The 17,510-nt window shown below is 35.2% G+C and overlaps 1 protein-coding gene across 3 annotated transcripts in view; it reads right to left on the bottom strand.

Annotated features, from left to right (window-relative positions):
• The window catches only part of FAM184A (family with sequence similarity 184 member A), a gene marked incomplete at its 5' end in the record, with an annotated part of 42,215 nt that overhangs the window by 15,404 nt on the left and 9,301 nt on the right, over positions 1 to 17,510 (bottom strand). For all 3 annotated transcript variants that reach the window (XM_080616240.1, XM_080616241.1, XM_080616242.1), the window contains 4 exons: positions 10,619 to 10,765; positions 10,963 to 11,088; positions 12,948 to 13,109; positions 16,974 to 17,096. In XM_080616240.1, the coding sequence (XP_080472366.1) occupies positions 10,619 to 10,765; positions 10,963 to 11,088; positions 12,948 to 13,109; positions 16,974 to 17,096 (558 nt within the window). The remainder of the gene's footprint in view (positions 1 to 10,618; positions 10,766 to 10,962; positions 11,089 to 12,947; positions 13,110 to 16,973; positions 17,097 to 17,510) is intronic.

The raw sequence follows: 17,510 nt of genomic DNA, 5'->3' as shown, positions 1-17,510 counted from the left end.
GTACTATATTACTGGTAGGTTTTTTTATTTAAAAAGAAATGGTAGCATACCACTCTACATCACAAATAAAACGTTACACTTGGTGGATTTCCACACACGCACATTTTTTCTTAGCTCAGTAATACTATGAGAGTGATTTCTCTACTGGTTTTCAAGATCTAAGTAATCTGAGCCACAAATACTTATTTTCTTAGAAATATGTGATTTTAAAAATTATGTTTTTCACCCGACAAGCATTTCAATACAATAGAATGCTCTGTACTCCTTGAAAAAGTCACATTTTATACTAATTTTATTGTATTAATAATATTTTTTCTTCAAATCTTTTTTGCATCTTTTCAGCGTCTTTTCAGACTGAAAATACTAAACCAGTATTCCCTTTTGAGCCAAACACCAGAGATACACCCTCCAATTTTGAAAACAAGATTTAACCAAAGAGAATTTTGCTACAGTGACTCAAAAGAAGGAAAAATAAAATTGCCATGAAATGAAGAATTTGAGTCCTTAAGGATACTTTTTCAAGCCTCAGAGCATTACATATAATTGAATTACATAAATGACAGTCTGATAGTGTCATTTGATTCAGCATATCTTAAAATTAATTATTACAAATTAATAACTACATTGCACATCAATTTATTGATTTACAGAACATTAACACCCACCACTTAACAAAAAATTAATAGCAGCATACCGAGGACAACTTGCAGCATGAACATTACTGTCGAACATATGGCTTTTCTTTTTCAGAAGGGCACAGCTTAAGCAGATTTGAAAGAAAAAAAGCTACACAAAAGAAAATTAGCACTAAAACACAATAAGCAAATTAATTTGAATGAAATGAGCATGGCTCATTGCATTTCAAATTCACCAGGTCTTTGTGTCTGGGCATTTATACTCTGCCTTCTAAGCGTACTGTATCAACAGTATTTTACTTTAGGTACCTTTGAAACATTAGTTACAATTGAAGGAGTATAGTGAAGGCCTATACTACCTTCTGTAATCTGAACTATTAATGTAAAATCTTTTACTAAGTACATTAAATATAAACATCACACACAAATTGTACAGTGTCAGAACAAAGGTTTGTCTGATCTCTGGTTCTGCCTCCAGAAATGGCCAACCCGGGTTACCCAGGGAAAACAAAACCAAGGTATAAATGTAGGGATCTTGACTTTGAAGTTATCGAGCATCCAGAAATCTTTTTTACATCAGAAGGGGTATTTTGGGGTAAATTCATGGAAACATTAATTAAATACAACCATTATGTGAACCTATAAAAGCTTTTAGTATCCAGTGTCCTGTGGCAAGTTTCATATAGATGTACCACTTGGACATGATGATCTCTAATACCTGTAATGGAAAGGAGTCAAAAGCAGTTCCCTTTTCTTACTGCTCAGTCCCTTGACTTCTTACACCTATTCTGTAACTCTCCAGACTGTCTTTGTCCTTTCCACTCTAAATAACTTTTTATAAGCTGCAAACTTTCCTGCCTTACTTATTCATAAGCAGCTTGCAAAAAGAAAATATGCTGAACATCAGTATAACTCCATCGATAATCTACCTGCACACTGGTAACACTGTATTTAATAGCTATTTTTCAGCCAGTTACTTATACAAAAACTTTCCTCTCATACTGTGAAGTTCTTCTTTCCTCAGAAGCCCCAGAACTTCTCCGTACAATCTGGAAGAAAGCCCTGTTCAGTCCTGCAAAATCTCAGGTAATTTAAACATTATACTCTAAAAAGCCTTTCAATAATAACATTCAAATGGAGTCAATCATGGAATCTTAGCCAATTTTCTATTACGATTACATGGAAAAATGTATTTTTGCTTGAAGTTATATCTTTTTTTGCCCAGGGAAGTTGTGAATGCTCCATTCCTGGTGGTGTTCAAGGCCAGGTTGGACAGAGCCTTGGGTGGCATGGTTTAGTGGGAAACGTTCCTGCCCATGGCAGGGGGGTTGGAACTAGATGATCTTAAGGTCCTTTCCAACCCTAACTATTCTATGATTCCATGATTCTATGATCTGTCTCTCACGTAAAGTCCTGCTCCAAATTCTGACAGTTCTCACTATAAAATTTATAAACGTTTTTAGCATGGGCCAAGGGCAAAACAATTTTAATTTCTTTCTTGGAAATGCAGAAAACATTTTAACTGAGATGATCAAGATAAGTCTGACATCTGGCCAGGAAGCCATCTTAGAAGAGATCAGGAATACCCTTCCCAAGAGCAGTTCACATTTCCACCAGATTAAAGTGGCTGCAAAACCAGAGCCTGAAGTGAGTCAATGTCTGGAGATGCCTATTTGCATCAATAGACTGTACAGAAAATAAAGGACAATAAGAATTGAGTGATTCTAGCAAGCAAGTCAGATTAGTCTACCCTTATAATATGTGGGTTTGTTTGGGGCTTTTTGGTTGAAAGTACATCAACTATTAAAAATCTGAGTTATTTTTAGAAGAGTACATAATTTTCAACATTATTCTCATTATTCAGTACATAAACTGATATTCTTAAAGGCACAATTTTGAAAACATTAGTGCCTCCCTTTGCATGTCTTTGGCTCATCCCTTATATATAGTCCTGTACTTAGGACTCAAAAGAAAACAGCTCTAAACATTCATTATTCTCTGAAATGTCGATGTTTTTATCCAAGGTTTTCAGCACACTAAAAACATTGGTAAGAATTTAAAAAATAAATAAATAAATAAAAAGTATAGAAAGAAAGAATATTTTGGCTACAATTATGGCTTGCACTGCAAAAATGCAAATTATAATACAACATCAACCTCATGCTTTAAGGAAAGCTCTGCAATACACATTTGCACTGCCCACAAGCTTGCTTGCTTAAACAATGACATAAAAATGCTGCTTATATTATGACCATGTACATAGTGTTTGATGTCCAGGGATATATACACATTGACATAGATGAATGAATGCGGTACACAAGCTTTTTATAACTAGTGGCAAACGTTCTCCTCTCAAGTATTATTATGTATTCTGTTTCATAGGCTAAAGCTTTAAAGCAGTACTATAGGATATGCAGGTTTATTAGTGCAAACATGCCCTGTTCACAAGCTGTAAGTGCAAATCACTTACATTGCTGATAGATTTATGCAAAGCTTCACCGAGACAGTGCCGCTATGAAGAAAAGATCACAGGAATAAAGGGAAACATTCAGAAATCAACTAAGTAAAAGAAAAAAGGATAAGGAAGGGAGAGTAAAACATAGAACATTAATTATAATTTCATCAGGGAAAAATAAGTTGAAAACTATCTGGAAAAAATACAAATATGTTGCTTTGGTTTAGTATATATATACACTATTGAACACACAACAGAATTATGTGTTTTCCTATGTCATGGTTTGAAAACATCCAAGACAGCATTATCTCTTCAACATAATGTTACTCTTTACTCATATATTATGCAGCTGAAACGTTTTTAAATTACCCAACTGTTTCCTCTTCTCTTTTATGACAGATAATTTTAGGAAGAAATCATTCAGTACACCCATTTGCATTACTATTAGAAAAGATCTCATGTAAGGACTATATCAGTCAGTTGTGTCTTTGAAATATCACAAGCATATTAGACACATATTAGAGATTATATTTCACTGCTGATAGGCAGAAAACAAGTTTAGTCTCTAGTGAAGATAGAGTTATATTAAAATATTTCATTTACTTTTCTTAAAATTCAGAATGAGTTGGGTATATAAAAGACTCTTCTTGAAAGTCTCCAGCAAAAAAACTTCATGTACTACTTATACTATAGTTGATTAGTAATGAAAAGCAAAATATAAAAACATATTTCCAAGTAAATGTTCCATATGAAATATTATTCATCATACAAATCATACATGCACAGAATAGAGTCATCAGAAACGAAGTGAGAGCAATTTCAAATCCAGCATGATCAATTTCCCCTTTTGTCACAGGTCAGTCAAGAAGACGGCCTTCTCCAGGAGACAGCAGGTATTTTGGCATCAGCTTGGAATCCTATAGTTAGGAACTTTTAGATAATACTTTGTCAAAAAACAAATGGAAATTACAATTCATTCTTCTGAATCTACAAGAAGGCATAACACAAAAATACATTACTGTGGTATATCCAAAGGTCTGTTGTTAACATCGAAAGTGAACCAAGCAACAATTTTCTACGCAAGGGCGTAACACTAGGAGGCACCCTACTCCACCGGACAAGACAACACACTAGCATCTAACAGCTCTGATTTCAACACCAGATTTCAACATCGCCAATCTGAACAAATCCACCTGTTTGCTAATGTGCTTCCGTTCCCATCTGTCTGGTTTGTTTAAGTGGGGAGATGTTAAATGCAGAAATGATCTCTTGCTAATTAAACGTTCAGTTTCAAGAACTTGTGGAATTTAATGTTGACAGACGTATCTAGGCACCACTATAGTACAACTAAGAAATATTTAGATTTTACAATTGAAGGAGTAAGGTTAGTAGTGTTCTACACTTAAAAGAAATTCCAAGTAAAAATACTTTTTGGAAACTAGATTCCGAAGTCTACCCTATTACAAAGGTCATTTATGAAAGTGAGAATTGCCCCATGCTAATTGCAGAATAACAGATGGCTTTCATCAAGAAACAAACTGATCTAATAATTAAAAGTACCAAGGTGGGGTAATCATTTTAATGCATGTGATTTCACCAAACTTAAAAGCTTTCCAGAGATATGAAAAACAGATAGAATCTTAATCTTTTCAATTAAGGTCCTGCACTAAAACCCTCCAGTTCAGTTCAGTATTCAGTTTGTTACTGATTTCTTAGGCTACTTCACTCAGAGCAATCTTTCTGCAATCCACATTTCCTGATTGTGAGAGAACAGTAATTATCTTGTGCAAAAAAAAAATAACTATTAAATGCTCAGATCTTATTGACAAAAAGAAAAAAGGTTATTTTTCAATAAAGTTGGACTTACATATTTGACATTCCATTGTGTTCTAAAACCACACACAGAAATGTTGAACATACAGTAAATACAGCTTATTGATTTTTAACAAGACTTGAAATACAAGTACTTCGAAGTCTAAATATCATCTCACTATTCAAAAGATTGATTGTATCAAGATCTGACTTCAGTATACAGTTTAATGAATTTTCAAGTTACTGCTGGCTAACAGGAATTGTGTTCTTGTTTAATACCCTAGACCCTAAATGGGGAAAGTCCAGCTTTATCTGTTGTATCAAAGCAGATCTAGATCACTATCCCGTCTTTGCCTCATTTTAAGAATGATCTCCAGCAAAGACTGCTAACCTTTCTGAAGAAGAAAACCTATGTGCATCCATCACATGCTAGTATAAGAAAGTTTCCAAGATGCTGACTGAAGAAGCTGGAGGACCTTTGGCATAAGTCCATTATATCCAGCTAACAACAACAACTTCCCCAAAACTCTCCCTGAAGGTATGTCTTTGTTTTGAAGAGAAAGACTGATTTGTCAGCAGATGTACTGTCTCTGGCTGCACAGAGCTTACGTGACAGATGACCCTGCAGAGATTGGAAAGCAGCTGTTTCCCACTACAATGTTTTGTACTTGGCTTGAGGCTTGGAATAGAAGAGCTGCATCAAAGTTTGCCCTCTCTGGTAAGGAAAAGCAGCACTTAGAGCCCCTTCCCTTTCTCTCAAAACCCAGCAGTTTTCTACTGAGGAAGATTAATTATATATCAGGTGTTCTGAAATGTTCAACCATCTCTGGAATCTAATTGGTCCTGATTTCCTGCTGGTTTTGTAGCAACCCTGAGTAAAGGTGCTGTGTCCAGGCTATCATAGGGTGGGGTACTTACCCTGTTGCTTTAAAAAGATGAGTTCTTTTTCAGTTGTAGAAGTCTATCAAACTGCTAGGCAAAATGCTTATGTATTCTGACATTTTACCTATTTGGGTTTTGGATTATATGCTTTTAATCTGACAAACTTCAGGTTCAATGGTTGGGGAGGAGACTATCATTTGAATCTCCCAATATTTTTTAAAGTTTCTGGAATGGTACTAAAGCTCCATTTAATTTTACTTATTTGTCATAATGCTGTCAGGACTTTAAAGATTATTTATCTTGGCTAATCCCTCCTGGTGCAGAGAGGCATCTGTCAGGAAGTGCCCTTAATCTAGAATTTTATTGATCTGCTGAATCTCAAACAAATTTTGCCCCACTTTATTGAGCTATGTCTCACTCCTTCCAGGGTCCACTGTTATCATTTGTTTTGGACCTATGCCAAAGCTACTTGAGCAACTATCTGCCATAGCAAAGAGACTAAGGGTAATGTTTTAAAACTAGATTCTTGCCAGAGTTTTTTACCTTACATTTAAGGGGAAAACATACTGATACAGGAACAGAATTTTATTTGGGCAACGGTGTAACTGTTGGATTTGGCTTAGGTTTCTATTTACCATTTTTGGAAGTGTAAACTTAACTCCAAATATCAAATTAAACTCTTTTCTGACTCACGCATCATTAATTACATGCTGTACCAAGAATTTAATGTTCTTTTCCACCCATTGACAAGTAGAATGAAAAAGTCTTTCAGCCTTACCCAGATTTACTAACTGAAACACTGCCAAACAAAACCTGGTAATATTAAATTCCAATTAGAAGTTTATAATCAGAGAGACAAGTTCTTTGGATATGAAGACACTGTAATGTCAAACATCAGTCTAGATGTATTTTTAAATTTAATTAAACACAACACCATAAGAGAAAAAAATTAAATGAAGAAACTAACAGAAAAATTAAAAAGAACAAAGCTAATATTTGTTTATATTTTTAATGTATCCTACAGAAGGATTTGGTTGCTTTTGTTTGTCTGAATTGCTGAGTAACTCTTAATTGTAAATGGTCTTTAATGAATTTCCTCCATTACATTCAGAATATTCTAAACAAAGAGTAACATGATGAACAGAGCGCAGTACGGGCTGAATGGGCTCACCATAACTAAAAGCTCAGAAAAAGAGATAGTACAGCTGAATGTTAGGCATTTGTTTTCATGCTCAAGCGTCAGACAAAACTACAATGACCAATGTAGATAGAACAAATCTTCAGGATCACATCTCTGCATAGACAAGGGAACCCAGAACAAGGGGGATTCTTTATTAAGAACTACAGACAGTCATGAAACAGGGTGAAGCACCCTCAGTAGTTGGCCCTCTGAGGGCTGCAGTGACTCTGGACTACATGATTATTCACATGCTCATATATAATAGTTTTTGGCTTGCTTAAAGCATAGGTTTCCCCATTGGAATACAGGAGTACTGATTCTTTTAAATCAGTGGTGAGTGGCAGGATAAGTGTGGACAGTGGATCTAGGCAGAAACTCCCAAAGCTCCCCAGTTCTCTGTGAGGCCTCCAGGAGCTACAGCATAGTCCCATTAACAGCACAGTTTTGAGAACTGTAGTCACTTCTGAAAGTTTCCAAGAGCTGCAGAAATTTGTGCTCCTTTGGAAAAGCGACAAATATCTACAGATGAAAGAAGCATAAAACCTTATCCTCAGCTGCATTCAAGGTCTCTCTTCTTTGCTTCCTCTTTGGTATATGATTTTTCTTTTCATTCTTTCTCATTTCAGCATTTTAGATTTCAAAGTGCTTTTTAAATCTTGCCCAAAATCCCTTACCATCCACTAGATGTCACAACAGCGTTACCAGTATTGTTCAATACAAGAATAATGAAAGAGAATTTTCAAATACTTGAAATTTACCTCCTCTCTCTTTCTGACAGACAAACCTTTAGACAGTGTGTTCAGGACAATATAAAGTGACAGGAGGCAGAGTAAAATGATTCTGTGCTGAAAGTTAATCTTCTTTCAGGAAACTGATCTAGGGTATGTGCAAGTTACTTCTCATAGAAATTTCGAGCAACCATTTGACAGCAAATCTTCTAAAGCAAGGATTACACAGGCTGTGGAACAGGCTAGTAATCCTTGTGCTGAGGAAGGAAAGTAGCGTTTCCCAGTTCTGCAAATGTGGATGCGTGTCAGCTCTGCAATAAGCACCTCCATATAGGCATAGACAGAGCACTAACTGAAACTAGAAACAGATAAGAAGAATACGTTTCAGTTGTGCAACACAGACAAGCTGCTTTAAAAAAGAAGATTCCTGCTATATTGTCCACGGCTGAAGCCCTTTCAGCAGTAAAATGTTTTTAGGAAAAGCGTTAAAAACCCATTACACAGCTAAAAGAAATGGAGAAGAGCTAGCTCACCTGAATTCATATTTCATGAAGAAACTCTCACATGGATTGATGTAGAAGTACTTAGTACAATTTACAGGAAAAAATGGAAAAGCACTTTCTTTTTATGTCTTCTAGAATAATTTCTCCTATCAGGGATAAAAACTACACACTTGGTCTCTAGATACTGATCTAGTTAACCTACCAACCACATTTTAACTGTAGATAGTAAGTGATGCTTTGCAACCAGTAAGAATGTGTTTAAGCATTGAATCAGCCGAATAGCATTTTCTCTCAAGAGAATTATTTTACTCATAATAAAGCTATACTGTTAGAATAACAATAATCCTACATGCATAATATGAGGGGCCACTTAGCATAACTGGTACAACAGTAAAAACATTTCCTTGTTATGCAAAAGCTAGATCTCACCTACCAAATGTGCAGCAACTAGAGGGCAGAAATTTGCAGATTACTATAACAGAATTTAAAAAAACAAGCCAGTTTTTAGTACACTTTATAGGCATAAATTTTCTGATTTTAGCATTTTTATTTTTTAAAAATTTTTACCACAAAAATCAACAAGGACAAATGCAAAGTCCTTTGCATGCGATGTACTAAACCCCTGCACTAGCTCATACTGAGTTAAAGATCTGCTTTGCATAACCTAGTTAATGGTAGGCTAAACATGAATCTGCAGGGTGGTCTGGCAGTATACTAGGCTGTAGCAACAGCCAGTATCTTGAGGGAAGGGAGCAGTTCCTTTGACTTGGCACTTGTTGCACATCACCTTAGGGGGAGCACATTCCGTCTCCTCCTCCAGTCCATTCAGCTTTGGTTGCCCCAGTACGAGACAAACATTGATAAGCTTGAACTTGTCCAGTGGAGAACTACCACCAAGATCGCTGAGGCTGGAACATATATCCTTCTGATGGAATCAGGTTTGTTTAGTCTAAAGAGGAGAAGGTTTTCTGGCACTTAATAGCTTTCCAGTACCTATGCAGTGGTTACAGAGGAAGTGACCCAGCCTTATCACAGTGATGCACAAAAGGATAATGAGAGACAATGACCATAAATGAAAACAGAAGAGGTTCTGTCTAAATATAAATAAAAAACTCACTATGAAGATAATAAGCACTCAAAGAGATTATTCAGAGAGGCTGTGGAATCTTTATTCTTGGAGGTTATTCAAGACCTGACTGGACAAAGCCGTAAGCAACCTTGTTTAAAATCAGTGTTGACTGATTTGAACAGGAGGTTGTACTAGATGACCTCCTGAGCTATTTTCCAAAATAAGTCAGTCATTGACTCTATAATTCACGTCAGTGCAGCTCTCAGAGGCTACCATAAGTATTTTAAAAGTTTAAAACCACAGAAAGCTTAACACATCCCTTTCAAATTGTACTTTCATGGAGAAAATTATATTTATAGGTACACTTAAATAGAGTAAATGAAGCTTGAGTAAAGGCAGTAACAGAAACGCAAAATCAAACGAGTCAAAGTCTTACTGCAAACATGTTGTAAAAAGTAACAGACCAAGAACTTTGAAAGCCTTCAGCTTTTATGAGCCTAAGCCACAAGATTTTACAAGCTTAAATTCCCTTGTCAACAAAATAAATTGTTATGTTGCTGTAAGAAACTGTATAATCAAGCGCATGTTCTGTTATTAGACTTCTCAAATTAGACAGCAAATTAAAAGCCATCCCACAATAACACCCTGAAATTGCAGTCATTTAAAGAGTTTCAAAATCTGTTTCTCTTACTTTAAAATGTATTTGCTCATTGTCAACTATTCTTTCAAATTGTAGTCAATGAAACCAGTTCTATAGCATTTATGGTTCGGAAAAAGTACAAAGCAAGTATTTTCTGTGAATTATCTAACATAACTGTGTTTATGAGTTGCAATTAACAAACTCAGTACTTACAAAACATTAACCCAAAATAATGTTCAAAATCACATAAGAGAAGACATAGCTGTAATAAACATGTAGAAACTGAGGGATATTTTGACTTTTCAGTGACTTGTGCAGTGTTTTTATTGCAAAGATAAGGGATACCTCTAAGTGCAAACAATTAGAATTGGTGAATATTTACAATAGAATAGGTAAGCAGACAAAGAATAAAACAAATAACCAAATAAAACAAATCTTATCAGTGAAGAGGTGAGACTGCCAACACCCTCCCACTCCCCCAAACAAAACTGTAAAAGGTTCTATTCACGTTTAGTGTAAAGAAAGGGCATTCATATAATTTTAAGGCAACCTGCTATATTACTTTAAAAGTTTGATAATTATTAGGTTTAAAAAGCATTATGCTAACAAATTAAATTTCAAAGACAGATGTCACAGCCAATTCATGTTGTTAATTGGTAATAAAGCACCAGCAACTAAACTGTAACTTCTAATTCTCAAAGAGATCATAGTTACCTGGTCTAGAAGATCTTCAACCTTTTTTTGCCATCCATCCCTTGCTGCTTTTTTTTCACGTTCTTTCAGCTGCAGCAGCTGAGTCATGGCTGCCTTCTTATCCTCTTCATGCTGCAGCCTCAGCTCTTCACGAAGCTTATTACATTCCTGTCTAAAAGCAAAGGTGAAATAACTAAAATGCAGTGGAACTTGTACAAGAAATGAGGGAGAATTAAGAACTCTGTAATAATTGGAAAAGTTTAGGTAATAACAGAAGCCCTTCCTTTATGTTTCATTTGCTATTACATTTGCATGCAATACATACTTCATTTCTTATTAAAGAATAAAATAAAAAAAATCAATACTTGCCGAAGATTTTCTGTCCATTTTACTTCCAAGTCACGAGCCATTCTGTCAACTTTGAACTTTTCTTCTTCTCTCATGGTAGCAATCATTGCCTCGTGCTGTTGTCTCTCCTGATCTAGTTCTCCCTGAAAACACAAACTTCACAATAGAGACTGATCAGCAGCAAAAAGGTATTTCAAACCTTAAATAAGTGTATTTATAATAAAAATGTCAGTTACAACTGGCTTGTAAAACTTGAACTTTTTCAGTGTGTGATTCCTAATTACACACACAATCAATGCCTATACATCTGCTGATATTTCTTGCTTGTAGAACAGAATTCTGCATTCCTATAAAAAGCTATAACAAGCAATTTTCCAATAAGTCATTCTGGAATTAATCTTTTCAAATACTGTTACACTGAATCACAGAATAATGTGTGTTGGAAGGAACCTCAAAAGGTCATTAAGTCCTGTTCACTGCAGGACTAACTTCAGAATTGCTCAGCTTCTTTGTCAAGCATGATTTGAATTATTTTTTCTTTTAAAGCAGCAAATATTCAGTATTTGAATTTCAGACCTTGGGCCACCTGGATTTGATATAAAGTTCATGTACCTTCTTTATGTTTCTTGACTGGGCAAACCTGCTAGAAACACGGTTTCATAGTCAGAACACAGAAAAAAAGATACAATATTCCTGTCAATTTCTGTCCAAATTTTACTAGAACAGTATTAGGTACTACCTAGAAACCATACTTACATGAATGTTTCTCAGCAGTGCTTGCTTCATCCATGAGAAGCAAACACAACCATCTAAATTTAATTAAGGCTTTTCAAAGTGAATTTTTTTGTAGGATTTTTTCATGTATGTATTTTAAAATCTGTTAAAATAAATGTTATTGCCTGTAACCTGCTATATATGAAATTTAAATGTTATAATAGATGAAGAGAGAAGAACTCATTAGGTTATACACTTAGAGAAATTATAAAAAATACAGAGGAAATACAAACTGCAATAGGGTGCCCATCTACTGACCACAGCCAAAGAAAGAAATAATAATAAAAAACCCACAACCAAAAAATCCCAAACAATCAAACCCAAAAATATTCTGTTTCAGGTTGGTTTTGTTAAGAAAATAACACCAATATGAAAACAGATCCAGGGATTTACTATTATTATTTCTTTTAATATTTGCTGCTCTACTTCAAACATTGCTGTGATCTTGTAAATGTACGTTGTTTACTGAGGAAAGAAAAAGGAAAGGTTATACTTAAATCGAATGAGCTACTGACAGATTAACTGACAGTTCCAGTTCCATCTAGGCTAACTGAAACAGCAGTATATTTGGCTTAAACAAATTAATAGCTTCAGTTGTATAAAGTGGTCATATTTTCTGGATGATAGTCTGCTATCTTTCAAGATATCATAATATATATTTTTAAAGTATTCTTAAGCATCTTCTGAAATTCTAGATTTGAGCCTGAAATGAAGACTACGCTCAGTACTTGAGGAAAACATGGTGCATAAAAATGAATCTAGAGCTAGCGAGCTCTGGATCTTGCTTTGCACAAAACCACAAAACTGTCTGGAATAGCACTGGTCTAACAGAGATCTTTTTTACATTCTCAGGAAATTCTGTTAAGCCTCTGAAAAATCCACCTCTGGATTTATTTTGTGTGGACACCCTTTAGCACAATTTATATTAACCACAGAAAGATGTGCTTGCAGCAATACCCATTAAATACTAGAAGTGTTCTGAAAACAAACAAAACCCAAAAACCACCCACTCCAAACCAACACAAAAACCAAACCCCAAACCAACCCATCTTAATTTTCCATTTTTTTTTTCTCTCTGCTTAAAACAAAGAGAAATCTCTTTTTTAACAAAGCCATATGAAGTTCCTTCAATAATGTGTACACTATAATACTTCTTGTCATTCTAAAAACAAGACCAAAATCACCATGACTGTACTTTGCACAATTTATTCTCCAACATTATGGTTACCTCAACACTATACAATGAATCTGTGGTCTCTCGCAGTCTTGCTCTAGTTAATTCTAGTTCTTTCTGGAGTATCTCCTGAGCTTCCTGAAGACTGGAGATATGCCCTTCTGCAGTACCAAGGCCTTGCTCACTTTTTCGTACTAGGTCTTGCAGACGAGACACCTATGACATTAAAAAAAATAAAAAATTGTGATTTCCATACTTATTAATAATGGCAGCCAAGTCATCCTGGCTTCATTTTCTTCCAGTGTATTGTACAACAATACACTTTTTTCTACCTGTTTGTGCTTCAGCTCCCCATCTATAAAATAATGATACTGTATTTTTTTCCTTCAAGTAAAAATAGTAGAGATTGAGCACTGTTCACCAGCTATAGGTGAAAAACTTTTAAAATACATAGGCTGGTAAAAACAGAGTAACTGGAGGTAGGGGGGACCAAAGGACAATAGCTAAGGAGAGATGAAGTTTTTCAGGCATTAGTAGCGGTCTATGACACTGCCTTTGTATGTTGAGATAAATTCGTTCACACTGAATTTATTCATTGCAAGAAAAGACTAACCTTGGTTTGCAGGTATGAACTACTCCTTCTGTTTATTAGCATAATTATATGCAAACACTGTTTACAACATACACAGGCACACACACATGCTCTCCCAGAACTCTCCCCCTCTGTATGCAACCCATAAAGTGTTTACAAAAAAAAAAAAATCTTTACATCTCAGTAAGGAATTCCAAATTTCTTTGGAAGACAGACTGCAGAGAAACTTAATGTAATCTTGAGAACAGGGTAAGTTTAGATTGGATATAAGGAGGAAATTCTTTACTGTAAGGGTCGTGAGGCACTGGAATGGGTTGCCCAGGGAAGTTGTGAATGGTCCATCCCTGCGGAATTCAAGGCCAGGCTGGACAGAGCCTTGGGTGACACGATTTAGTGTGAGGTGTTCCTGCCCCTGGCAGGGGGGTTGGACCTAGATGATCTTATGGTCCTTTCCAACTCTAACTATTCTATTCTATGATTCTATATGCAGACAACTAGTAATTCCCTACAAAACACAATTACCTGAAGGAGAATCTGTGCATTTGGCTGCAGCGCACTATTGCATGGAACATAAACAGCAGTCCTGTAGATCTGAAGGATACAAAACATACAGGAATGCCTCTCACAGGTTTTAGGTCTATTCTGCTGATGACAAAGCAATGCTGGAGGCTGTTTAAAATGATCCTTAGTTATATAATTGGAAATGCTTTGCATGGAGATAGCCAGCCTTTAGACTACTCTGTCAGGTGACATGGAGTCTTTCTAAAAGGTCTTGGCTGGTCTACAGTGAAAGGAAGCAAATCTAGAGAGTAAACAGCCAGTCTCATCCTGAGATACATGTGAGAAAGTATCTTGACTTAACCTGAACTCTCAAAAAAAGTCTCTGGCAAGTAATTAAGATCACACTGTTCTTAAATAGCTTTGTACTAGGAAAAGCCAAATGAGGCTTGAATCTTCCTCATCCTTATGCTAAGATAATTGCTGTTAAAAAAGTCTGTCAAAAAGAGGATAGAATGTGTTCAAAAGCAGCTTTCTCAGCAGAGAAGTTAGAACTAAGCTAACATCTGCAGAAAGTAATAAATATATGCCTACTGTTAAATGACACCTGTAACTTTAAACAAAACAAACAGAAAAAGAAGCAGCAGTGAAAACGTAAGAGCTAAGCTAAAGATGTGTCAGATATTTCACAGGGAAGTTTCTGCCAGGTCAATGAAGGCATTGAGAAACTGTTGTCACTTGTCAATAGGGATTCAAATGGTAAGCCATGATTGCAAATGAAGCAGTTCTCTCATGTGATTTAGATAAATATAGTAATAAAACAAAGCATATCTCCTCTGCACTACATGGAGTGGATTTACAGTACACCCTAAATTTATCACCTGAATGCTTTCTCTCATTCTCTCAATATACAAAATACACTGTAATACATTTATCCTGACCTAAGAATGTATACAAGCTCAAATACCAAATAGCACCTGGCCCTAATTCCCTATTTTAGTTTTTTGCAGTTATACATTCCTTATATATGCCCGTTTTCTTAATTTAGTGTGCTGATGAATTTTCCACACCAGAACTTGATAGCAGTTAGATAATGACAATTCATTCTTAAAATATTTGATTACCTTCAAAGAAAGAACAAGTTGATGTGGATGATTTTCTGGCAAAGAACGGCCACATACCCAGAACAGCAAGTGCTTACGTGGAGTTTGACATGAATCAAGGGACAACTAAAGGTGAAGGAGGATGGGAGTGAGGCACTGGGAGTAAAAATCCCAGCAAAGTAAGAAGGAGCTGGAATTTACTGAGTTGCTAAATTGTGGACTGCGGGCAAGCTTTGAAGGTCAGGTTCTCACACCTGTGCTTAACCAATTATGTTAGTTGTTAAGGGCCTTAAAGCTATGTATCCAATCACAATGTGCCAAGTTATTGTAAGCAACTTTAAGCAACAGTATATAAAGAGTTATTTTTCTATAATAAATGGCTTTTGTCTGATCACATTGATCTCCAACTGAGTCCATTCTGCGACAAGTTTATTACTCATGAGCCCAAGAGAAGTTAAAACTAAATTTAAATTTAAAACTTTATTTAGTAAACTATTTATTTTTTAGTAAAACTAAAATATTATTTAGTAAAACTAAATAAAGCCTACAGTGTTGAATGACAATAGTGTTCTCCTCAGATCTCTCTAGCAACAAAGAAAGTTAACATACAACAGAGAAAGCTAAAAAGAAATAACTAAACTCTGTAATTTTGAAATGAAAAATAAACCTGTGTATGATTTAGTTAACATACATAACAAATATATTTTCATCAAGCATAGTGTTAAAGAGCAACAGCAGTTCCAGCTTCACTTTGCACCATCTCCAAGTACCAGCAAATGCACTCATAACTACCAGAAGGAAGGACGGTCTCCTGTTTCACAGGTACCCATGACTGACGAATCAGCAGTGCCACTGAGCTCTAAAGATCATAGATTCAACTACTCTTGCAGTATATATTAATATACTGAAACTATATTAATACATACTTTAAGAACACATATTCTAATATATTTCAATACCTTCATATATATATTAATATAGTAATGTATTGATATACTAATGATATATCAATATATAATAACATAATATATACTTTAATATAGTAATAATTCAATGTATACTTTCAGAAGGACAACCTTTCCCATTTACTAAAAAAAGGAAGTTTTATTCCAAAGCAAGTTTAACATTTGTGCAATTTGCAAGGCACCAGAATTCAACAAACAGCCACCATCTCCAGAACTTGTACAGTACAGAAAATGGCAATTAAAAGTACCGCTGCAAAAAAGCACTTAATGCTTGAGTCCGTCTAAAGCTCACACAGAAATCATATGTCTGACCTGTTGAATAAAGAGGCTGATGAACTATTTTCTTGAAAGAAAGCAAAAGTTCCAGGCAAGAATAGATTGATGGTTTGATGAACGGATGTATTTCTACTTTAAAAATACTACATTATGAAAAGGTGGTGATTTCAAAATCAAGAAATTAAAACTGTATTGAGATATGATACATTTAACATTGACTGCATGTATCAAAACATTGTAAATAATTTGGGTCTTACTAGAAATAAGTATTTCAAGTCATCTTTTAATAGAAATATATGAAGATCATCTACAAGTCAGGAAGCTGACCAGAATTTACAATATGCTAACTGTAACCAAATATGGGTTTAAGTATAGTTAATTTTCCCTCTGTCTCCTGATATATTTTGTGTAGAGGTCTGGGTACATAATGAGTAGATAAGCACAAGAAAAGCTGTTTACATCAACTGTTTTGTACCTCAATCTCTTTTGCTTTGTTAATTTTGCAAAGGACAACAAAATCATTGCCCAGAAGCAGTCAAGTAACATCATGTATGAAGAATACCCCACTTTAAGCATAAGATCATTATTGGTAAAATGTGGTCTAGTACACAGGACTGTTAGCTGATACAATTAAGTTAACCCTTGCCTCCTGATTGGCAGAAGTCAGTTTTGTTGTCAGCTCTTCCTTCAGGTTTTCCAGCTGCTGTCGGAGCTGATTCTTATCGTCTTCCAAATGTAGTTTCTCTTTCTCAAACTGCTGCTCCAGCTCCTTCAGAAACAAAAAGTATGGATGAAATATTAAATTCTTGTCATACAGTCATCACAAAGTACAGGTGTACTACATGAAAATCATTCCTCCTGGCATAAACATTCCTTATCTCAACTAAGAATTGTCCTTTCTTTAAAGTGTTAGAACATGAGCATTTATTTCCTTCCACAGTGGTGGTTATATTCTTTTCAGTTTATTTTCTACTCTATTCCTTGATTAATTTCTAATCTAACAGCCTTGATTAATCACAAAGTAAAGACAAACAGTCTCAATTACTAGTCTCACTTTGTACTTACCAAAATTATTAAAACTATATCAGTTTTTCAATCTGAGTTGAAAGAATGCAGAAGTTTCCGCTTTTCATAGAATTAAACTGACGATATGCTTATCCTTAAGCCTTTACTCATCCATCTC

Source organism: Psittacula echo (assembly GCF_963264785.1).
Source record: "Psittacula echo genome assembly, chromosome: 4".
Taxonomy (NCBI): domain Eukaryota; kingdom Metazoa; phylum Chordata; class Aves; order Psittaciformes; family Psittacidae; genus Psittacula; species Psittacula echo.
The sequence above is the reverse complement of the archived record's forward strand: the minus strand, read 5'-3'. Positions and strand labels throughout refer to the sequence as shown.